Here is a 24,023-nt window from a genome sequence, read left to right as displayed (position 1 = left end):
GGTGTACTGCATTATACAATTAAGCAATTAACAACCTATCATGCTCTGTGACGTATAAAAATGCTGAGTAGGCCCAGTTGACCTCAATTTTGTATCAAGATGGCAAGAGGAACAGAGTGTGTCTTTGAAAGAGGATTCATTATTGGGGCATGGATAGCAGGAGCTTCAGTCACAAAGACTGCTCAACTGGCTCGTGTTTCAATAGGACTAAAGTGACATCTGCATTTAGATCTATGGCAGTGGTCTCAAACTTGTTGCCATGGAGGGCCGTGTGCAGGTTTTCATTCCAACCAATTACTGCTGCCTTAATTGAGTCCAATTACACATTCAGCCATATGCATTTAACTGCATTGAAGCACAGAATATAAGCAAGTTTTTATTTAGACAATGCAGGTCACCACAGATGTCGGGTCACCATTATGTGCAAAACTGCATCCCTAATTCAGCAAATAATTGAACTAATTATACAATCAAGATCTGAGGCTGGAATAAAAACCAGCATACACAGGGCCCTCTATGGCACTGAGTTTGAGACCACTGATCTATGGGAAAGACATCAGTAAATAGGATCGTAAACTATGGTGGAAAGCGCACATTCGATGACCGTGACGCTCGTGCATTGATGCGATATGAAAGGAAAACCAGAAGTGTAACTCTTCCTCAGGTGACTGAGAATGCAACAGCAAGAACAGCCCGTCTACAACTGCATGGAGTGGGATTTTATAGTTGCGGTGCACAAACACCTCATTACAAAGACAAATGCACATTTGAGAGTTCAGTGGAGCGAAAACCATAGGCACTGCTCTACAGAGATGTGGGAAAAATAAGTGATATGGTCAGATGAGTCATCCCTGCCAAGAACCTGTGTTAGAATCTATGCTAAGGTGCACTGAATCTGTTCTGGCAGCTCGCCGTGACCCAACACCTTACTAAGACACTTCATGTTGGTTTTTCCTGTAATTTGTCAACTATCTGTATGTCTAAAATGGACCTATTTTTGTTTTTTGCAGTGCAGTTAGGCCCATGGCCAAAACATTGCAGGGTAAAGATGTTATTACAGAACTATGTGTCTGAAAAAGTATCTTCAGTTTGGATTATTGCTCAGTTCCTCTGCACAGTGTTGCAGATGTCCACCTGCTACAAGTTGTCCTCCTGTAGGATTTCATGTAGTAGCCCCGATGATTTCAGTCTGGGAAGTATTCACTGGCTTGTAGGAGAGCACAATAGAGCGGCATAGGAGAATTACTCAAGACGAAAATCTGGCAACTTCAAATTGAGAGGGTAAAAAGTTACAGAAACAGCTGCTGGTGAGAATGATGATGCTATTGGTTTTTTCTAGCGTCTGTGATCAACATGAATCGATCCTGAGACAACTGATGCACGTTCTCGTCTGAGCAGTCATTCGAACGTGACTGTGCACAGAACGCAGAAATTGTTTTCACCGTTTTTTCATGGAACATCTGCTGCAGCTGACACGTGTTCCTCGCTCTTAAAAGCTCTGGCCTTGAGCGGAGGGCTTAGTTTCATATTGACTGAACGTCCGGTTGCAAAATCGTACTTTTGGGAAATGAAGCTGGTGCAGACAAATGGCAATCCCTGGCATAAACCACACTGAAATCTTTATTACACAATATCGTGGGATATTACATCCTCTGGCTTTGTGGTTCCTTGTTGTCTATAATAAGTACTTTTAATTATTGCATTATTAAGTATTAATTAAGAATCAAAAATAATGTATTTGGTAGATGTTATTTCTATTTTTTGATAGTTTTGCAACAATTACAAATCATAGTGTGTATGGTAGCTTCAGTCAACAAGTGTCGCTACACAATATTGAAGACCATCTGAAGTGCAACCAGACTGAATAGCTGAAATACCGCATATCTGGAAGTGCAAGTAAAACACACATGCTGCTGGTCATCAGAATGGGCTATATTTGAAAATGGCATACAGATCACATTACAGCGTTGTCCATGCACAGGATCTTTCTAAAGCAGCATGCAAGCACCTTTTTTTGTTACAACATCCACAAGATTTCAATCAGTCCAGCTTAATTTCACCGTGGGAATACTTCACACTCTTCAAAAAAGAAAGAAAGAAATAAAACCTCAAACCAAACCTCACACTGCTAGGCTACACACAGAGACACAGAGGCTGCTGAATATGATCACATTGCGTCATCCGGCTCGACGTCATCCGGCTCGAGTCAGTTTGCCGGGCAGGTAAGAGGCTGGACCCCCTGGAGCTCCAGAGCCTTGTTGAAGTGGACGTCCAGCACCTTGGAGGCCTTGGTCAGCTTCAGGTCCCGGATGCAGCCCTTGAAGGGCGTGTTGATGGTCAGCCCAAACTGCTTCAGGCCCTCTGCAGTGAACCATGAAAACCCCAAAATGACACAGTGCAACAATGCTGCTCTCTTAATCTGTTCCTGAAACCATCCCATTCATGCTTCAGCAAGCTCATAATATCAGTAGTCAATAAATAGCCTATGGCTGCTGTACTAATTCCAGTCATTTATTTAAAATTGACTACAAGGAATGACAAGTAAACCTGTCTTAAGTGTTTTTGCCATTATATGAGGACAAAGAGCAATTTATTTAAACTGTCAGTAAATCGTGGGCCAAATATTTAGTAACACATTCCAAGTGCAGAATTGGTCACGCTTCAAAAGCGAGATTGCATGATTTTGTGCATATTCTACTGTTGGACGGTGACCCATATGTGAGAGGACACACGGACGGGACTGTTCGACGTACCAGGGTAGCCGCCCACGTAAACGGGGTCGTTAGTGTCGGCGGACGCAGACTGGACGTGCGGGCTCTCCGCCTCCGACTCCTTGCCGTCCACCACGAGCTTCAGCCGGTGCTTCAGCTTGTGGGCCGTGACCGAGTGCCACTGTCCGTCGCAGAGCCCCGCCTCCGCGTCCGGCTCGTGCACCGCCGTGACCCGCCCCACCCCGTTGTCCGCGTGGAACAGCACCTGGACGGGGGGAGGTAAGGTAGAGAGCGTTACTGCAGTTTGAGGGAATCGCCACAATAGAGTCATGCTAGGTGAAATAAAGGTACACTGGAGGTACATTCTGGTACCAAATTTCCCAAATGTGTCCTGAAAGGACAAAAATGTTCTATTTTAGTACTAATAAGTACCTTCTGCAAGCAAAAAAAGGTACAAATGAATTATGTACCGTTTCTTTTTACCCCACAGTCCAAAGGCTGGGCTGCGTAGCCATCGCCTTTGAGCAATGCTGGGAAAACTACCAATTACTTCATACTGGAAGTAGCTGACCTACATCAAAGCTATCCTAATGAGAAATGCAACTTGTGAAACTACAATGACTCAAAAATGTAGTTCAAGCTACTTTGTAAATGATTATCAAATAACAATTATCATGTTTCCCATGATGCACACGATATACAGCCACTATACACCTCAGTGGGGAGAACCAGCAATGTGTGGCAAATGACAGTCGACCATTGGCAACTATAGTGGAGCAGAGTGCATCCCACCAATCAGGATTAGAAGGAACAGAGAGAGGAAGCAGTATTTGATCAAAGGGCTTTGGAGAAAAAAAGATTTTATGGCTAAAAGTTGTCGGTAGTTACTGTAGTTAACAACAACCACTAATTTGAATGTAGATGAACTACCAGCAAACTGGTAGTTTAACTACATGGGGGGGGGGGTGTGTGGTGAGAGTATCAGGCGAGAGTCTGAGCACGCTCACTTTGCCGTTATGCAGCTCGATGCCCAGCCCGTCCATCTTCTGACTGCTGATTCCTAGCAGGACCCCGCTGGCCTGGGACGTGCGGAATTCCAGCTGGATGGTCATGTCCAAGCCGACTCGGTACGAGCCCACTGGACCAGCACCGGGAAGACAAGACAGGGAACCGTCAGAGCAGAGAAAGTGTCAAACCCACCAAAATAAACCCAAAATAGAATAAATATACCTTGTGTGCAGCTCTAAAATATCAAGAGTGCATGAAACCAAAGGGGCATATTTTTGTTTTAGAGTTTCAGAAAAATAAAAGATACATCACTGATAGATAAACCTTCCTCAAGAAAGTTTTGTACTGGTTTCTTAAATTTTTTTTTGATGTATTGACTAAGCATTGTTTTGACTGGACTGTGTATCTGCTCAGCCAGTGTTGTGTATTCACTATTAGTTGTTTCATGTATTCTGATTTCTTTGCTCTTAAACCAGATAATTTCAACAAGGCTCTCGTCGTATTCCACCATTAATGTGAGATGTGCCAATAAACTCTGGTGACACAGTAATTCCCTGAGCTGTGCAAGACGAGCACTGTTTTATGAGATTACCACTTCCATGTCCACACATCTGAAATTGAAACTGAGGAACTTGAATGGTACAACACAGCATCTGGTCGATATCGGTTACCATGGTTCAGGTGGAAGTTTAATTGTGTAGGTTTGAACCTTTCTTCGTGGCTGTGTTTCTTAGAAAGGCCGTGCAGTATAACTTCCTACTAGGACAATGCTTTAAAATCCTTTTAATAGCTCCTGTGAGTTTGGGGAAATGGCTAGTCCGTTCTGTGCCAGCTGTTGACTCGTCATAATAGTCTGCAGACCAGTTCCTTTATAAACTACATGGCCAAAAGTATGTGGACACCTGACATCAAACACCTCATCCAAAATTATGGGTATTAATATGGAGTTGGTCCACCCTTTGCTGCTAAAACAACCTCCACTCTTCTGGGAAGGCTTTATACTAGATGTTGGACCATTGCTGAAGGGATTTTCCGGAAGAGCATTAGTGAGGTTGCGTACTGTTTGGGTGATTAGGCCTGGCTCACAGTTGGCTTTCCAATTGATCCCAAAGGTGTTGGATGGGGTTGAGTTGAGGGGTCTGTACCATGTGCTTTAGAAAAACTCAAGGTCCTAAACACATGCTACTACAGAAAATACCTGTTGACTTTCCATAGTCAGACACTGTTTGTAGGGAGTAGGGACGCACACCAACTAGACTATAACAACTCATAAGTAGCACAGCTTCATAAAATTTGTAAAAACGAACTTAAATGTTGTTCTGTACTGATGGACAATAGGTGCTTGGCTGCATTTTTAGACAATGGTATAGTGTTGCAATACCTGCTTTTGCATATCCAGTGCCACTGAAGTATGTCCCTTTCTGAGGGTTGACAAAGCAGGAGCCAACATGGTAGCTGGATGTGGGGTTATCCATGTCCAACAGGGAACCCAACATTTTGAAATTCCTAATACAGCCATTAATGCTGTACAGCACCTGTTTCACATCAAGACAAGAGGGTTACAACTCCGCCACAAATGGCTATAACTTTGTTTATAAATAAGTACAAAATTATGTTAAAATTAAGAATTATCTGTATCAGAAATTTCCAATGTTAATTTACAATTTGTATGATTAGTATGAGCATTACTTCTGCATCTATGTAAACTTGGCACAATGATTTAAAATTAAAATACTTGTATAATCGCTAAATAACACAACAGATTGCACTGTAGGAAGTGGGCGTGTGATTGACAGACTGATCTTACCGGGCCAATCCTTTTCGTTGTGTAATTGACAGGAAGGCCTCCGATGTAGAGCATCCCGACCACATCGAGGATGTCTGCCTTTTTGGGGCTGGTGGTCTGCTTGGAGTATCGATTGTCGATGATCAGTACCCCCCTCTGCTTTTCTCTCATCACCCGAATCTGTCAAGGAAGGATTGAATAGAACAGGAAAGATGTTTCTGTTGTCCATTAAAGCTTTAATGGAAATTTACCTTCATCTCTCAGGTGTAGAATATAAACACAATAAGAACAATAGCGACATATAGAAAAATGTTTACGAATGAGCAACAGTGAAGTTCTTCACTGGCAGTCTAGTTTAAACATAATCCTGTGGAAATGCACAGTAAGTGTGTAGAGTTCCGTAATTTTTTATGGTAGGAGACAGGAAGTGAGCGCTGACCTTGTGCCACTTCCCGTCGTTGATGACGCGAGGGACGTGGACGGAGGTGTTCCCGCTGCCCAGGTCGAAGGCCAGGTGGGCCATGCCCTCCTTCACCTGGATGGTGGCGAAGTCAGCGTGGTTTATCCGGGCCATGTAGAACACCAGGCCCGACTCCGCCTCCGTACGCAGCTCAAACTCAATGATCAGCCTGTGGGAAGGTAAGACACAGGGGCGTGCTGGATGCTAAGTTGCTGCGTTTCTTCCTTATTGTGCTCCTCCCCTTTTTCTCCCCAATTTGAAACGACTAATCGTATTTATCAGCACTCATTCTCGCTATCAAGCGCAGAGTATGTGGTCTTCTCCAAACCATGTAATGTCAACTGTCATGTAAACTCCACAACATACTCGAAAAGTCACCACATTAACAAAAACGTGAGCAAATATAAAATACAGAGAACAGAGAAAATGCAGAAAATTAAAACTAGAATATAGTAAGCATAACTGTGTCAGCCAGCGTGTACAGATACCCACAGATGCTATTACCACTGTATTGTACAATGCTAGTCTCTGGTAAGTCTACCTGTAAACGACTGCAAAGGCATTTTCCAGAATTAAGAATCTAATACCTATTAAGAACTTTGTCTTTTAAAACATGAATCCAGAAGGGAATATGTTATATTGCTGTGTGATGAAATTGTAATCGTATACCTGTTTTTGACCTTTGTATCATCGAAGGCCATAGCAACGTGACTGTTTCTTAACAGACCAAATTGTATTGCCTTCTCCAACACCACAGGGCTGGCTTCAGTAGCACAGGAGATCTGAGGATTTCAACCAAGCAAAACAAACCAGTTCACCTCAATGTTAGCATATTCTCATAAACACACACATTAGAAATACACACACTTATTAAATCCTGTCGAAATTCTATTGTAAATTGTTATCCTTTACATTAATATCTTTTTTCCAACCATGCAATCATTCACAAAATGCTTCACTCGCAGAGTCGAAAAACAACCTTTTATCTCTAGCATTATTCTGAGTATTGTCGATAGATGGCGCTATTGTGAAACACATGGATCTCTTGTTGGTTCGAGCTTAGTGGTAGTTCGAACACACTTGCATGAGGCAAAATGTTCAGTCTTTATCAAAATACATTTTTTATTCTAGTTAAAAACACGTTCTTTGTTTCAAGCTGTCCTTGTCAAACATGTCTTGTGCGTGTCCTTAAAATTTTATGGGTCGAATCCTGACTTGCAGGCTCTCACACACATTGCACTCAATAAATATCTTTGAGATGGGCAACCATGTAAATCTGAATTAGGATGGATTACCAATAGGGGCATATTAGGTGTTCCATTTCCCACCTTTTAGAGCTCTTAGCCTGGTCAAGTGGAAATTAGATTTAAGGTCAGACGATGTGCAATACTGAATAACAGACGTCACATCTCTTTTTCAATTATACCGTGCCCCAAGAGTGCATCTACACCGAGGCAGTTTAAAAGCATAAAGACTAACATACATACAGAGAATGCACACATTCGGGAAATAAGTGATTTAGTCATTCAACATCCTCAACAGTCAGAATGGTCCTCTTCAGCTACTGTTCCTACCTGATGAGCAGTACTATTGTTTACTACTATTGTACATTAGCTATATTTAAGAAGGTAATTAAATGCATTGCAAAATCTAATCAAAATAAATCAGTCACAATTTTTATTAGTCTGCTTTTATATGCCACTGACATTATAAAACAAATATTCATGTAAGTCATTGATGGCAATAAATGAAGGCTAATTGTGTTATTGTATAACAGCCTAACCTCTGTCTCACCTCACTAAAAATAATAGAAATGTTATTCTGTTTTTGTGTAAAAGATAATCAAGTTGGCTTAGAACAGCAATGCCGTCGTGAGTAGTTACTAGCAAGTACTACCAGATAGTAGCTGGTAGCAGTAGTGATGCTCACTCAATACAAAGCCTGTCAGTACTGAATTAATAGGGGAGACCAAACAAGTAAAAAAACAAAATGGGAGCACAAGGGGGAAAGGTCCGGAACACACAAGTATCTTTCGGGAAAGAGAGAGGTACCAGCGTGGAATTCAGGTCAGCTGACGGGACAGCGCTAGCAGGCGGGGCGGGGATAGAGGGCGGGGCAGCGAGAGTGGGCGGAGCAGCGCTAACAGACGAGGCAGCGAGAGTAGGCGGGGCAGGGCTCCCGACCCCAGCTGGCAGGACGTCCTATGGAGCGAAAGAAGCGAAGTGCGACGTGAAGGCAAAGCACAGTGACATGCAGGCGACCTGGCAAAAAAGCCGCAGAGCTAACATTCACAGCACAGACAGTCCCCAAAGAACTGTATTACAGCACACATACCTTACATATACTGTAATACAGTCACATCGTGAATGGAGACCTTAACAGGAGAGAGCAGTGTGGGAAAAAAATTCCCTGGCAAGGCACAAGCTAAAATAATTAAAAACTCATCAAACTGAAAGGCTCTGGGCATGCTACTTTTCGCCTCACGTAGCTACGAATGAAGATGCATCCTTTAAAGATGCATCACCAGGGAGCTGCAGAGAGAAGGAGAGAAAGGCGAGACGAGCGAGCGAGCCGCTTGATGCCGCGGACAGACGAGAGGCGCGGAGGTCTCCGGGCAGTCACGGGTGAGAGGCGGTCGGTGTAATGAGCGCCGCCGCGGCGGAAGTACCGAGAAACCCCCCCCCCGCTCTTATTTTCTAGCGGTTTTGCCACAAGCCTGGGCGAGCAGGGCTAATGGAGCGAGAAAAGGGTTATTCATTATTGCGATGCCATCTCTTCTCCCTCCGACGCATTAAGATGCGCAGGGGACTCGCCGCTGGACGGGTGTCAGGCTGGAGCTGAGGAAGGTCAGACCCCCGTGGCAGCAGCGAGGACTCCCCCCCTCACCCCCCCCAACCCAAACAGTCAGAACGTACGCCAGGGGGTGTCGGAAGCTGCCCGGCAGTTGGTCCGGTGGGCTGCTCCGTTTTGGTCGGCCCCTCTGGCTTCTCCTTGGGGACGGGTCTAGGGGGCAGGGGAGGGGGAGGGGGAGGGGCCAAGTCCGGGCACTGCCCGATTTCCGCGTTCTCAAACGACACCGGCTGCGAGAAATCGGTGGGGCTGCGGGAAAAAAAAAAGAAAGAAGAAGGCGAATAAAAACGCGATGACGTCGGCAGGCGGCTGGTTACTGATGTAATAATCTGAATTATGAAAATGGCTATCACAGAAGACAGCTCCATTAAACCGATTTAAATACGGGTCAATTGCGTTCATTCTGCTGGAATGGAGTCGTAACTCTAATAACAGTGATTTCCGCAAGTCTGCTCATCACGTAAAAAAAAAAAAAGAAAATCCCATTTTTTTCTCGTAGTTGTATCTTGTGAGGGCAACGATGGCCGATGGTTTTAAGCTGGGCGTTTCACTATTAGCACATGTCTGAAAAAGATCATGATCTTGCTGGGATAAGAAAAAAATATGCTCACAATTTTTCCACAACACTGCAAGACCTTTTGTTACCGCATATTAAAGTGCATGATTTTCTGTAGGCAATACAGAACTAGTGTAGTAACGACAGTTGACCGACTGACATCCTGTTGATGACCAGGTTCCAGATGCAGCCCTCGAATGGGACGTTGGTCCTCTGCGTGCGGGTTGCCACGTCTGGCGGGATTCCCCCAATGAACAGCCTCTTGAGGCCGATGGGGTGGTCATTAGGCAGCGCCTGGTCCAACTTGTTCTCCTCGTCCACCTGCACTGTCAGAATCCTGCAAAAAGAAACACAGCGGTCATACACTTTTTCTGTAAGAGACAGATCCTCCTCTGCAGGCTTCCACTCTATGTAAAGTGAGATTCAAGAGACAGATAATCCCCTGGGCCAGTGGGTTTAAATCCTCAGAAGAATCGTGATAGGAGTTGAGGTGCATTGTGAAAAAAAAACATACACAGGTCCACTGCATTCACACCAGCCAAAGTAAGCACAGAGCAGTTGAATGCATGGCGCATGTAATTCTGTTACATTCATTAACATTTTAATGCCATACATGGACATGTGTTGGTCTACACTTTTAGTAGGGCACAGAAAATGTGTTAATTGAGTCCTCCTGGCTTCATAAGGTTCGATAACCGCTGGCCAACGTGGTTCTGTTCGGTTCTGTTGAAGCGGTCGAGGCCGTGCAGCGCTCCCCCGTTGGTGGGAGATCGTACGCGGCGAAACGGCGGGAATCTCACCTGCTGCTCAGCCTCTCGATGCGCAGCGAGTGCTCGCGGCCGTCGTGCAGGATCCCGTCCTCCGCCCTGCGGATCACACGGCGGGGGTTGTGGCTCCCCGAGAACACCAGCACCTCCAGGGCCCCCTTGTTCAGGAGCACCGACAGGAAGGGCTGAGGAGGAGGAGGAGGAGGGATAAAGACACACGATGAAGGACAGGGGGACCAAAATGACGACGACTGCCATAATTGTAATTCAATTCAATTCAATTCAATTCCATAAATTTTGTATCGCGCCTTTTGCAGAGAACTGTCACAAAGATGCGTTACAGAGAAACAGAAGAAAAGTGGGCCTCAAACCAGCAAGCGTGGTAAAAATTCCCCATTGGGGAGTAAAACACACAAACGGTGGTGAAAAATAACTCCCCATAGGCATGCGCAGGGGACAAATCATAAACGGAGAACGAGTGCTTGACGCGTGTGACACGTGTGTGACACGCGCACGTGCCCCGTTGTGACCATGCGTGTTACCGCATGTGAGAGCTCCATTCTGCACCGAGCACCGTATCCGTGTGAGACGTGACCGCAGAGCGTTAGGCAGGAAGTCAATTACATAGTTCGATAAACACCGTGTTCAGTAAACGCATCCCGGTTGATACCATCACTCCTTCACCTTGGCACCGGCCATCCACGTTCTCAACATCCAAGGTGACAGCATAGTTTCTGCCTGCTGTCTTTCATAGAGTATGCTGGCCCTCCCCTGAACATTGAACTGAATTGTGAATTGATGTTTTTCCAGTCTCTGTGGGAACATCCGAGAGTCCTGGCACAATACGTTTGCTGGGTATTCAGCATTGAGGCGATGCAGTATGCATACTAATCCTGAAGCAACCGTCTTATCATAAAGAAGCTGTGCTGATCGGGCATTTAAACTCAACCTTTTAAAGTCAACAGTTCCAGAAAATGCACTGTAATTGGTATATGTGTATAAACAGGCCTCGATCAATGCAAGGGATACAACTTTTTCATATATTTATATGATCATACAGTAAGCTGCAACATTCTTACGGAATCCTAGCTACTCATGGTCCTATATACATATGCAAGCAATCAATATTTTCTGCAAGCTTTTAGAGGAACCTGAGTGAATTCAAAAGGTTTTTACCAATAATGTCTCGGAGCGAGAATTACTCCTGTACTAAAGCAGTGCTCACTTTCAGCCTGACATCTCATTAACAAAACGTGATTTACTAGAGGGCTGCGTTTGGTGAGATTCTGCTCCGGTCTGCAGTTTCTTTAAGGCCCGAACCTTTATGAGCACGAGTGGCGCTACAATCATATCCCTGACATTTATGAGCACTCTCGTCCTGATTAAATTCCCAGTAATCATCCCGGGGAGATTGCAGGCACATCCTTCGCCCCATGCAGAATTGCGGAATCGCATGCACGGGCAGAAACTTTCGGCACCGAAAGTGAAGAGCCTGTCGGGGTGCCACCGAGCCAGTCGCAGGCGGCACATGCTGCCTCTCTCCCTCTCTCTCTCTCTCTCTCTCTCTCTCTCTCTCTCACTCCCCGGCACAAATTGGCGAAATGAATGGCAGGGACAGCAAAACGAGGGACCAAACTGTCTTCGCTCGAAATGACATCCACTTAATTTATGGGCGATAATGATTTTCAAAGGTGATGGTCCGGACCTTTCCCCAGGGTTATCGCAAATTGGACACGATCCATCATTGCGCTGCCGTATAATCTATTTTTACTGAAGGTACTCCAGATGAATGTTAGAGGTTAAATCCACTATCATTTCCTTCAGCCTGTGGATCTAATTGATGTGGTGCCCTACAGCACTCGGGAGACCCAGGACAGGAGGAGATGAAGGCAGCGCTAACAGAGATGTAAAAAGTCAGATTTTAATTAAAACGATCACAAAACCCACAGCCCCTCTCCTTCAGAAATAATGATCAGCATTGTTTGCTGCGGGGGCCTCGGCAATTATTAGCACGCAAGTGAGATAACTTTCTTTCGCCGTTCTTCTGTGGAAATGACATCTCTCGAATAGCACCGCTTGATTGCGAACGCGCCCTGTCTGGGTTCGGAGACTGCGTGGTCGCACGCAGCATTCCCGAATCAATTAAACAAATCAAAAACGCGCGTCTGGAAAGAGACGGATTGCATTCCAGAGATTTATTGCTTCCAAACGTTCGGTGGCTTAACGGCGCGAGGTCAACTTGAGGTTTTTACACAAAATGTTTACCGCTGAGGTACATGGCGAACGCGTAAACAGGAAATGTGGTGGCGGGGAGGTCATGAAGCAGCTTGCGGGGGTGGGGGCGGTGGTGGTGTTGGGGGGATGGGGGTGGGGGGTTCGCTCACCTCTCCCGTCTGCCTGCGCTTCCTCCTGGGGTGTTCCGGGACCCCCCCGCTGCCGAAGAGGATGATGCCTTTGTCGCTCTTGGTGCTGAAGGACAACGTTATCTCCGTGCCAACGTCGAAAGACATGGGCTTCAGCTCCATAAATCCCGGCTTGGGGAAGCTAACTGTGTGAAGGTTCTGTGGGGAGAACAGAGCTGGTATGATGCAGACTGAAAGCTGAATTCAAAAATTATTTTGTATTTAAGGTGGTTCTATACATGTTTTACAAAAAAGAGGGAAAACATTTTAAATAAATCTGGGATTTTAATGAGGCACACAACACTTCAGATGTTTCTCCTTTGCTTTTTATGGTACTGGATGTAATACTTATAGTAGGATGACTAATGAAAAAATATGGCATTTATTACAGTGTAAATTATTAGCTACACTAACACACTGGCCAGCGTTGCAGTTTGTACAATTAATTACATTCTACTGCTATTTTTCTCTTTTACCTCTGAACCTAACACCCAGGGAAATGGACATTGGAACTATAATGGCAAATATTACACTGCTCTCTTACTTTTGCTGTTTAAAATATAACATGCAATTTTTTTTCCCCTTGCGTACTCTTTTTCTTATTCTGTTTAACCATTTCCTCCATTTCCCATTCTTCATTCATACTGTATCAACTAGTAAAGTCCCAGCCGAAGGAAATATTCCACTGCAACGCCTGAAGCTATAAAAGCTATAAATAAGTAAAACTGCTCCATGAAATGGGAACCATGAAGAAGAAATAGTGATGATGACACAAGGCGATGATGGGCTCACCTCTATAGAGCAGCCTTTTGTCAAGCCCGTGTAGTCCGAACTGCTTAGCAAATTGTACGGCGTTCTGGAAACTTCTATATCTTTCATACAGCCCGCAAACTTCTTCAAAGTCACCTCCGGCCTGAAAGCAAACAGGAGGACAAACTTTTAATTTATAGGTCGTTCATAGCATATGGTTGTTTTTCACAGTTTATTATTTTAAACAGCTTTTCAGAGGTTTTAAGTTAGCTGCATGTCAATTTGAAAAAAAAAAAGCTTTAAAACCTTATGAGCTTGGCAGTCAGACATGCAATCAAAGCAATAAAAGGCAAAAATAGCAACAACTGCTAAATAGAAGAATGGAAGCTAATGTTACCCTGGCCTGCAGAATATATGAATACATAAACACTATGCTGTAAAGTGTTCAATGTTAAATACTCTTTGAATGAGTTTACTCTGAAAAGAGTACATTTAATCCCTCCTGGACTCATAACTGTGTAAGAGATAAATGAACGCTGGCAATTTTACCGTGCCTTTAGAATAAGATACCTTTCTTCTCAGTGAGTCGCTTCACCCTTTTCATGGCAAAAGAGGGATTTCTCAATTCAGCAAATCTAATAAACCCTCTTTAAAAGCCACTGAATGTGAGTAACTAAATTAACCAAGTGCTGCTTTTTACTTTTTCAGACACATTTCCATTTAGAGACAGAAAATGTATAATGAGTAAGAAATTAAAATAAGTAACGATTTTAATTCCTCACTGAACATTAAGACCATAGGGACTCTACTGAATCAGAGGCCCAAGTCCTGTTCCCTTAGAATTCTGTGGACCAGTGCATTTAGCATTTAAGCACCTAGAAGCAATGACCTAAAATTAAAAAAAAATAAAAATGCTTTACCACCTCTGAAAGCTTCAGAAACAGAAATACTGCAATTTGCTCAGACCAGCACAGTGATATACAGTAAATGCATGCAAAAAAGTAATAAATACATTAATATGCAAATTACCTGGCTTTGATACTGTAAGAACAAGAGATGAGTATTAATTCTTAAAACCATAACACAAAATGGAACAAGCATACCTCTGATATGATATTGCATATGCCAAAAAATTAACAGATTTAGATATGATTTAACCATTGACCAATTCATTGATCATACAATAAATTATATTTGACAGTTAACCACTACATGAAAAAATTGTCAACTTTTTCAGTTAAAACTATTATGTCATTGTGTATTTGGCCATGACCTTATGAAGACCAGGATGACTAATCAAACAGTTATGAAAGAACTTTGTCTCTGCTGTGCAAAAACTTTGTGTCCATTTTTTTGTTGTTGAAATTTTGGTCTTTTTTTAAATACACGTTCAGTTCCTACCCTGTTCTGCTGTAAATGTCACATAATTCATCAAATAATAATGTTGGTTTAAAATTTCCTTTTCTAAACTTATAACTTTTCCGATAAAAATGTAGATTTTTGGATGAAAAACTAACCGCACTATCGCTGCTCACCATTCTCTTCAGGGTAAATGTGATAGAAAGGGTGTTTGTTTAATACAGGCAAATTCTGAGCTGCTCCTAGCTGTCAAATGCACTTTTTTTTATCGTGCTTTCTCTGACAGCATTCAATATATCTTCTGTCAGACGGGAGTTCAATTATCGGTCTCAGAAAGTGTCCGAGCAAGCAGAAACAATGGAATCCTGTCATTCAGTTTACAAGGTCCTCTTGTCATTAAAAGCTCCTTGACAGGAACGCAAGGGCTCTGAAGTGTCTCCACCTCAAAATGCAGAAAGGATTCAAGGCCCCGTGTAGGACAATGACAAACAATTCAAGGAAAATTACAGAATCGTTTCGATTCATAGAAACGGCGACGGCACCACAGGAAGGCGGCGGGGAGGAAGATTTCAAGGATTCCATTTAATCGCCGGTTTCCAGTTTAAGACCGTTCTTATCAGGACAGCACAAAGGCTCGCGCCAGAGAAAAAGAGAGGGGGGGGAAAAAAAGCAGCCCTGGCATTTGTAAAAGTCAGGGCTAACGTTGAGATAAAACAGACGTACACCTGTAAAAGCCGGCCCAGCGGGGCTTCCTGGCGAACGGTGCAAAATGTCATCTGAAATGAGGTTGATTCTCAGAGGCGATGTGACTCGCCCGCCCTCCCGCGCACGGGACCCAACACCCCCCCCCGCGTGTTTAAGCAGCCGTGCGCGCAATAAGCCGCTCCCCTCGCTCCCCCCCCGCCCGGCGCGACGGGGACGCGTGCACCTCACCTGACGTTCCGGAGCGTCGGCAGGCCCCCGAAATAGATCCTCTCGTCCTCCCGGAGGTTGAGCCCCGTGCTCGCCCCCTGGGACGTCGCCTCCATCTTCTCCTCCTCGTTGGAGTCGATGTCCACGATGGTCACCGTAGCTGCGGGGGGTACGTTCGGTTTTCACATCAACGATATCCAAAATTTACTCAACCAAACACACTGAATAACTGAATCTGGGTTGCTATGAGATCCGGTAAATGCCAGAACCAACCGTGTTTCTTCAATCTGGCCATGGTGAAGGACTTCCACCTGCCGTCGTTGTGCCGTTTGACGCTGGTGGAGGACCCCGTGCCGGAGCCGAGGTCGAAACTGACTTTCACATGTCCGTCAATCAGCTCTGCACTCATGAAGTCCTTCTGTCTCACGGATCAGAGAGAGAGAGTGGTGGAAGAGGGAGAGAAATTAAGGGGTAGAACTGAGCATCGTCATCCCAAAATACCTGTACTTGCTTTTAAGTTAAGAAAAAAGAGAAATTAAAACTCTGAATGGAAACTTAATCCAGGCCAAATCTACTAAGCACGCTCATACATTTCTAAAGCTTTAAAGGTATGCAGTATCAGCTCGAAAACATTACATTATCATTACATTATCTAGATGATTTCTAGAGATAAATTCCATCGAGATTATATCAAGAGTGGTTTAAAAAAAAATATGCCGTAAGAGCAGTCAGTATTTTGAAGAACGCTCTGTGAAAATATAACTACTGAATGGACTCACCATGTCCTTTGTGGCCAAGTACATAAGCATGGAGTTGGAGGAGAAGGTGCGGAACTTGAACATGACGGTCGAGACGTTGGGGTTCCAGCGCGTCGGACGGCTCACGGCCGCATATCCCTCCCCGTCATACTGCACCGTGCCCTCACTGTCTGCGGGCTGAGGACTGGAAGGACACAAAGGATGCCGGTTCAAGCCCCCAAACCTGCCATTTTCCCTTTTCCGTTACTCGAGCCCGATTACACTGAAAACAAAATCTACCATTAAAGAATTTCAGAAGATGTGCTCGTTTTGGGCGACCACCTAGAAAACTAGATGAATCTATTTAAGAAAAATCTGTTTCTGTTGGTGTGAGCTTATGCACCCCCTGCATGTGGACTTCATAAAAGCAATTTGGCTACATAAAATGGTGGACAGTTTGGCAAAATGTAAAATAATGACTTTATTGTGACTATATTTTGACAAATGAGAGCAGTTAATATTGATGAAAACACATCTGCAGTTTCTTCCTGATAATTTCATGCATTTTGCGTATGTTAACTGTTTACAAATGCTACTGATTAATTCAGGAAACCCGTGATTTCCCAACAGAAGTAGACAGATTCCCTCGATACAAACACTGATCTTTTTCTGGGAAATCTGAATCTCTACTGGAAACATAACGAATTGGAACAGAGAATTTAGATATTCTTGATGGTTACGGAGCTCGCTAAGTACCTCACAACGCAACCTTTGCAGTCCCCTTCCCTTTCTCTGTAGTTCCACAGTCCGATGGGTTTATTGTCCAGATATGCTTCCCCCATGCAACCAGAGAACGTGGTTGTTTTGACCGCATCCGCTTTCTTCGAACCAAAAACAAGTCTGTTAATAACTGAGATCCACATAAATGTTTTCAAAATATTCATATGAAAAATATACTTTCAAAAATCGAAAAACGAAATGAAGCTACCTTCACAGTTCCCAGTATACCACCGACAAACAGGTAAGCGTTCTGGTCCACGTCTAGGATGGTGTAGCCGGCGGGCGATGTAGCACTGTTGGACGTGGGCATGATGCCAGCCCTCGGGCCCTCCAGTGGGTGGACAGAGATGGTGCCATTGACACCAATCCTGAGAGGGAGAAGTAAGACCTTTCATCAAGCATAGGTCAAAGGTCAGATAATATGCTACTGAGGAGGGGATACTGATGAAAAATGAACGGTTGTGCTTGAGGTCTGCGACTGCTTGCTACATTATTACTCAACAGTAGGCCTTGATCAAAGTGACAGAGAAAGGCAGTGGCGCTAAAGTCTTTGTCGGGCGCTCTTGGGCAGACCCATTCCGAAAGCAGCCGTTTCTCCGCTCCTCACCGCGACGCTTCGATCCGGTGCCAGTTCCCGTCGTTGATGGTCAGGTCCGGGTGTTCCACGCGGCCAACCCCCGAGCCCACGTCCCACAGGAAATTGACCTTGCCCTTGCGCATCTCTATCGCCAGGAAGTCGATCTGGGAAGAAACGAGCGAATGTTATGCAGGGAGACGAGCGCCGTAATTGACGACGCTGACCGGCGAATTACCAGCCCTCTCACAGGGCCGAGCCCGTGATAATGCAGGCCCGTGATACAGACAGAGAGCGGAGGAGCTCGCCACATTAGAATAGAATGCGGAGGACTTAGGAGTCACATGTAAATCGAGGAGAGCAACAGGATTCTGATTTCCCGAGGGAAATCAGCGACGGAGCCAGATGAAATCGCTTCATTCCGACTTTCCGTTAATTGGCGTGGTTGCCGTACATAAAGGAATATTATACACCTCCTCAAGGGGGATCGCATTATTCAAATAATAACCTTTTATTATTTTCAGTTGGAATTTCAGGTAATTGCTACATACCAGACAGTTTTAAGAAATTACAGCGGGGAGAATAATTTGTAATTAATAGGGCTGTACCAGGTAGCAGAGAAAATAAACCAGGCACAGGACTGCTAAATGAGGCCGTGCAGCATTATACACAAATATGTACTTGTGCCAATTCATCCTCTCGTGCGTACCTGGGTACGTTCCAAGCACAGAGTTTAATGTGAAAATGTGGCGGGCTGAAATATTTCAACACACAAATTTTATTAACAAAAAATGTACTGAGACTCACGTATTTGGCACTTCCGAGGTAAAAGAGCAGGTTGTCTGGATAGACGGTCTTCACGTTTAGGATGATGGTGTTGTATCGCCCCTTCTTGATCTCTGGCCTGTATGAACGGATGCAGTCCCCTCCGGACGAGACAGACACTTTAATCTGTGTGAAGATAATTGGGCGTGTTGCATTTAGCGGAGACAAGAGGGTATAATTCTTTATAAACATTCAAATGAGATTCAGAATGAAGTTTCAGAATTCCCGAATGGCTTTGGGGGTAGCTTTTCATTCTCTGTCCTTTGTTACCGCTGAAAGGACCTTGCGAGAAGAACATTCTCTGTTCACATCAAATCAAATCAAACCTGTTCACTTTTAAGAAATGTCCCTGAAATGTACTGGTGACTAATTATAGAGGTACATCTAAAACGTTCTGTTCCCTATTTTTAACTAGCCTAATTTATACGGTCACAGTCACTGTACGCCTCTCCCATTGCTTGCTGCAAAGGTCAGCTGGAGAGGGCGCACACTAGGGCACCCGTCCTCTGAAACATTCAGCATGTTTTCACTGTGAAATCCTCCACCCGCGGCGCTTAGTTACTGCCCCCGAGGACTGCACAAGGCCACTCTGGGAGTCTCGAATTGTCAGCTTTCAAAGTTACAGCAGCGCAGTCTCCTCTGCAGCAGAGAAGCTGGAGAGTGGTGGGTGGGAGCTCACTGAGTTGGCCTGCTTCCGGGCCTGGTTGATCAGCTCTTTGATCTGCGAGATGTTCTTCTTCAGGTCGTCCTGGAAGGCCCTGATGGGCTTCAGCTTCTCCAGGAGCCGGTCCGCCTCGTCCTCCAGGTCCTTCACTTTGGCCCCGGCGGCGTGGACTACGTAAACGAGCGAACGCAACAAAAGGGAAGAGGAAACCGCGTGAGGGTGGCGCGACCGCACCGAGAAACGCCGTCAGCGACAGGACTCTGCGCCTCAGCCCGCCGGTCATGTGACCAACGCTAAGACAAGCCGCACAAGCAAATCACTTAAGAGCATTTAACGTAAAAAAGGGAAGGAAAGCTGTTATTAGCAATTTAACAAAGATAAATTAATGACTCAAAATGCATCCATAATTAGCATAATCTTCATAAGCACACATTAGAATAACAGGCTTAGTTAAGCTTTCAAAGGATAGCCGTAATCCTGTTGAAGTGAAACAAAAGACATAAATACTGCAGAGGAAACAAAGAGAGCTTTCTTTTCCTTCAGTTGTTGCCCATGCATTGCTGACGTGAGCGCTATCACCATGCAGAAGCTTTGTAGCACATGAAACTTTGAAAATGGACTTGACGCATACACTGGAGGTAAAAAAGGGATACATACTTATTGCTGATGATGTTGGGGGGGAAATGGTGAACAGAGAGACAAAATAAAACAATGTAAGGAGGAGTTCTGAGCACACTTAATTTATCTAACACAAAATGACACATACATTATTTGTCAAATTTGAAAAACAATAGCCAAAGTAATTCAGGTCAACCAGTATATCAAAAAGAAGTATTGAAGAATTTAGACAAAAAATGCAAATGCCGTAGTTTTTAACAGTATGCTATGTTATATAATGACATGATGGAGATTCACAATAAGGGGGTCGTATCAGCACTGGCCAATAACAAACTTATTCGTATTGGCTGTTAAGGATAGAGTGAGCTGATCGGCTAACATTATGGCCAATATGATGATGCTGTCCACATGCACCAGAATGGAGAATGGAAAGTACCTCTGATGCTGTACATTCAGTGAATATGCTATGCTAAATGGTTAGCCTAATCATAGTCATAAGAACCACTTATAAGAACGTGTATTATTCATTTTTAATTGATCATTTTTGCGATCTAAAATCACAGGCAAAGCTATACAAATTCAGAGAGCCTCACGTTCTCTGATTAAGGATAGCGTTGAACTAAAGCAAGTTGAAGTTGACATCTGTGCCAAATAATGATATTGAAGTATAAGGGCACATAGAAACAGCCACGGAAGACGAGGCATCAGACACTCACTGTTCTTGTCGGGATCCTGGATAATGTTGTTGGCCTTCTTCACATCATCTTCCAGCTGACTGTAGTTTTTCTGCAGACCCATCAGGTTGAGATTCATGTCCTTGAGTCTTGCCAGCACATCGTTGGCGGTGGCGTTGGCATCTCTGGCCTTGTCTTTGGCCGCCTGCAGCTTTGCGCTCGTGTCTGAATGATAAATAATTCGTTAGCGAGCGTCGTGCTGCACCAGCGACAGCGCTGTGGCTTCAGCCTGGGACATTTGGAACCTGTGAACAGGTTCTGAACTGCTTGCACCAGTCTGTCCCAAATGGGCACATCGAACCCCATACAGCCAACCAATCGCTACCCGAGGAGCCAGACTGTTTTGGGCACAAACTCACACTCACCTAAGCCTTGCGCTGCCCAAGACACGCGAGAAAAAAAAACAACTTCTGATGTTGATTACATGTGACACTTACGCTTCCAACAGACATGTTACGATCACAGAGAGAAAAACAGAATTCTCTCTTTAAAAGAGCATAGCTTTGAAGGCGCACTTCAAAGGCTCGCCCTTACCGCTCGGGACGGCTTGCAGCTTTCCCAGGGTGCCGTTGAGGGCCTTCAGTAAGTCCTTGTTCTTCATCTCGGCGGCCTTTACCCTGGCCTGCAGGCCCCCCACGCTCTCTCCGTTCTCTGAAACACAACGCATCCTCTGAGCCTGCGGAACCCCTGAGCCTGGGAACACCTTCTTTGAGCTCCAGCGGGGGTCAGCGCCAAGGTCGGCAGAAGAAGTATTTTGCTGTCAGTGTTGTTTTTTTTCACAGCGTTACTGGCAGCTCGGTGTAAATACTCAAACAGGTTTACCTTTCACCTCATTGTTTAATTTCATGGCTTCATTCCACAGCCTGAAGCTCTTCTGGAGAGAGGTTTTGGCCTGATCCTTTAAAGAGCCTTCTGGGCCGGATGCCTACACAATAGAAACACAAGTACGTACCATAGAGTTCTGCAGACGTACAAAGAGAGGAAACTATAACACTGGCAAGTAGGTAAGGAAACTGAGTTTCTAAACAGAGAGGGACAGGCTCAAGTCCCAGGCAAGACTTCAGACGTTGTACCTTTCAGCAAGGCACTATCAAAATGGAAATACTATACATGAATCTCAATCTGGCAACCTTTGAGTAACACTAATATAATATATTTTTTATATACATTAATACTAGAAAAAAACAGTGTATTTGTTTATTATTATTAATAATTAATTACAGCCAGTGCTACTGAATAACTACTTTAGTACTACTGAAATGTCATCTCAGGTTGCTTCAATAGTAAATAATTGCACCACTGGCAAAGATTTTAAAAAATACAGAAAACAATTTCAATAACTACTCAATACTTTGAGTTTCTCCTTATTCATTGCTTTGTATCTGCATCTGTTTTTAGTGCTTTGGAATAAATTACACAACACAATCTGCACAAATGTAAAAATAAGGCATTGTTGGAGGAGGTTCGTGATTACAGAAGGGTGAATATTATATTATATTTTGTGAATATTGCTTTGTCTGAATCTCTCTCTTTCTCTCTCTCTCTCTCTCTCTCTCTCTCCCGCTCAAAAAAAAGCCAGGATTCCTCTCAGCTAATCTGGCTTATGCTGCGGGAGGTGGGTAATGCTAATAAAAAGACAGCACAGGGACTTTGATCTCTGAAGCGAGACAAATGGAAATGAATAAGGAAACGCGATGTTCGGAGTGCAAGTCTTCCCTGTTCAGCACATTAAGAGTAAAAGGCAGACTCTGCCTGAGCAGACAGTAAAGGAGGGGCGGGGTGGGGGCTGGGGGGTGGGGTGAGCTGGAGAGGGGGCGGTTGGGGGCGGGCGCGAACACACTCACCAACTCCAGAGCCTCTGTCCCTCGAGCCTTCGCCTGCTTGGCCACTTTCTCCGCCTCTTCAATGAAGTCCTTGATGTTGGTGTAGGCGTTGAACGCCGCCGTGGCGTTAAAGGACAAGTTCTTCGCGTCTGCCAGGATACTGAAAGCGGGGGGTGGGGGGGGGGGGGGGTGAAGTGGGTTTGTTTTTACAGGACTGCAGGAATTGAATCCAGTATTAAATGTGCATGGCTCAAGTCTTTAATACATTGGAATCTCCTGCAGCTAACAGCCAAAATGTTCTGTCAACTACAGTTACTTCAAGATTCTAGCTGTCAATCTAATATCATTATTACATGATTACATTTATTAAAAGACACTAAAACAATGCTTATTAAACAAGGGAAATTATTTAATTTTCCAATATTTCTTGATTTGACAGAGAACTTAAAATTCATTTTCAGTTCAAATCATACGAACATCCTAAATGATATTTGAAAGGTATGCTACAAACTGTTCTCAAATTTTTCAGGGAAAGACCCTGCATCCTCTTGTAGGTTAATCAAAGGAAAGTCTCATGCGTTCCACAAGGGGGCGATCAGGCCATTCCCAGCCCTGGTCTACCTGTCCAGGATGCCGGAGGACTCGTTGAGCTCTGCGGCGTGGTTCTCGGCTCTCCGCAGCAGATCCGGGAGGGTCTTCTCGCCGAGGCCTTCGGACAGCCGGCTGACCTTATAGTCCAGCTGACCGTGCAGAGGGGTCAACTGCTGCTCCATGTTCTCCAGGTCCTGCGCAAAGAGGCTCCCTTCGTTAAGAGGCCGTGTTTGACGCTCACCGGGAAGAGCCAAAATGAATGTGAACAGATTCTGTAGAGCAAGGCTGCCCTGTTCCTGGAGACCAAAGTTCCTGTAGGTTTTCATTTCAACCCTAATTTAGCACACCCGATTCGACTAATTAGCAGCTCAATGAGATCTCTAGCTGTTGAATGAGGGTTGGGTTGAAAACAAAGCACACCTCATTCAAGAGTGAAACCATACAGGACGGTAGAATTCCAGGAACAGGGTTGGGTAGCCCTGCTCTAGCTGTTGAATGAGGTGTGCTTTGTTAGGGTCTGGGTGAAAACCTAAAGGATGGTAGATCTCCAGGAACAGGGTTGGGTAGCCCTGCTCTAGCTGTTGAATGAGGTGTGCTTTGTTAGGGTCTGGGTGAAAACCTAAAGGATGGTAGATCTCCAGGAACAGGGTTGGGCAGCCCTGCTCTAGCTGTTGAATGAGGTGTGCTTTGTTAGGGTCTGGGTGAAAACCTAAAGGATGGTAGATCTCCAGGAACAGGGTTGGGCAGCCCTGCTCTAGCTGTTGAATGAGGTGTGCTTTGTTAGGGTCTGGGTGAAAACCTAAAGGATGGTAGATCTCCAGGAACAGAGATGGGCAGCCTGCTCTAGCTGTTGAATGAGGTGTGGTTTGTCAGAGTCTGGGTGAAACCTAAAGGATGGTAGATCTCCAGGAACAGGGTTGGGCAGCCCTGCTCTAGCTGTTGAATGAGGTGTGCTTTGTTAGGGTCTGGGTGAAAACCTAAAGGATGGTAGATCTCCAGGAACAGGGTTGGGCAGCCCTGCTCTAGCTGTTGAATGAGGTGTGCTTTGTTAGGGTTGGAGTGAAAACCTACAGGACGGCAAACCTCCAGGAACAGGGTCGGGCAGCCCCGGCATTG

The 24,023-nt window shown here is 44.7% G+C and overlaps 1 protein-coding gene across 10 annotated transcripts in view; it reads right to left on the bottom strand.

Annotated features, from left to right (window-relative positions):
• Nucleotides 1–1,917: 1,917 nt before the first annotated feature.
• The window catches only part of lama2 (laminin, alpha 2), a 100,452-nt gene continuing 78,346 nt past the window's right edge, over nucleotides 1,918–24,023 (bottom strand). For 3 of the 10 annotated variants that reach the window (XM_064340051.1, XM_064340056.1, XM_064340059.1), the window contains 27 exons: nucleotides 22,938–23,101; nucleotides 22,338–22,476; nucleotides 21,316–21,418; nucleotides 21,028–21,144; nucleotides 20,470–20,658; nucleotides 19,157–19,311; nucleotides 18,460–18,603; nucleotides 17,686–17,819; nucleotides 17,287–17,446; nucleotides 17,055–17,179; nucleotides 16,341–16,503; nucleotides 15,835–15,979; nucleotides 15,583–15,721; nucleotides 14,320–14,331; nucleotides 13,333–13,453; nucleotides 12,523–12,699; nucleotides 10,172–10,323; nucleotides 9,532–9,708; nucleotides 8,881–9,064; nucleotides 8,017–8,166; nucleotides 6,635–6,747; nucleotides 5,945–6,134; nucleotides 5,527–5,685; nucleotides 5,101–5,254; nucleotides 3,719–3,849; nucleotides 2,754–2,976; nucleotides 1,918–2,361 (listed from right to left, as the gene is read on the bottom strand). In XM_064340051.1, the coding sequence (XP_064196121.1) occupies nucleotides 2,207–2,361; nucleotides 2,754–2,976; nucleotides 3,719–3,849; nucleotides 5,101–5,254; nucleotides 5,527–5,685; nucleotides 5,945–6,134; nucleotides 6,635–6,747; nucleotides 8,017–8,166; nucleotides 8,881–9,064; nucleotides 9,532–9,708; nucleotides 10,172–10,323; nucleotides 12,523–12,699; nucleotides 13,333–13,453; nucleotides 14,320–14,331; nucleotides 15,583–15,721; nucleotides 15,835–15,979; nucleotides 16,341–16,503; nucleotides 17,055–17,179; nucleotides 17,287–17,446; nucleotides 17,686–17,819; nucleotides 18,460–18,603; nucleotides 19,157–19,311; nucleotides 20,470–20,658; nucleotides 21,028–21,144; nucleotides 21,316–21,418; nucleotides 22,338–22,476; nucleotides 22,938–23,101 (3,975 nt within the window). In that variant the 3' untranslated portion in view covers nucleotides 1,918–2,206. The remainder of the gene's footprint in view (nucleotides 2,362–2,753; nucleotides 2,977–3,718; nucleotides 3,850–5,100; nucleotides 5,255–5,526; nucleotides 5,686–5,944; nucleotides 6,135–6,634; nucleotides 6,748–8,016; nucleotides 8,167–8,880; nucleotides 9,065–9,531; nucleotides 9,709–10,171; nucleotides 10,324–12,522; nucleotides 12,700–13,332; nucleotides 13,454–14,319; nucleotides 14,332–15,582; nucleotides 15,722–15,834; nucleotides 15,980–16,340; nucleotides 16,504–17,054; nucleotides 17,180–17,286; nucleotides 17,447–17,685; nucleotides 17,820–18,459; nucleotides 18,604–19,156; nucleotides 19,312–20,469; nucleotides 20,659–21,027; nucleotides 21,145–21,315; nucleotides 21,419–22,337; nucleotides 22,477–22,937; nucleotides 23,102–24,023) is intronic. The other 7 variants (XM_064340057.1, XM_064340060.1, XM_064340053.1 and 4 more) reach the window with 4 other exon arrangements.

Source organism: Anguilla rostrata, chromosome 6, assembly GCF_018555375.3.
Source record: "Anguilla rostrata isolate EN2019 chromosome 6, ASM1855537v3, whole genome shotgun sequence".
Taxonomy (NCBI): domain Eukaryota; kingdom Metazoa; phylum Chordata; class Actinopteri; order Anguilliformes; family Anguillidae; genus Anguilla; species Anguilla rostrata.
Note: the sequence above shows the minus strand (reverse complement) of the source record. Positions and strands in the feature narration are given on the sequence as shown.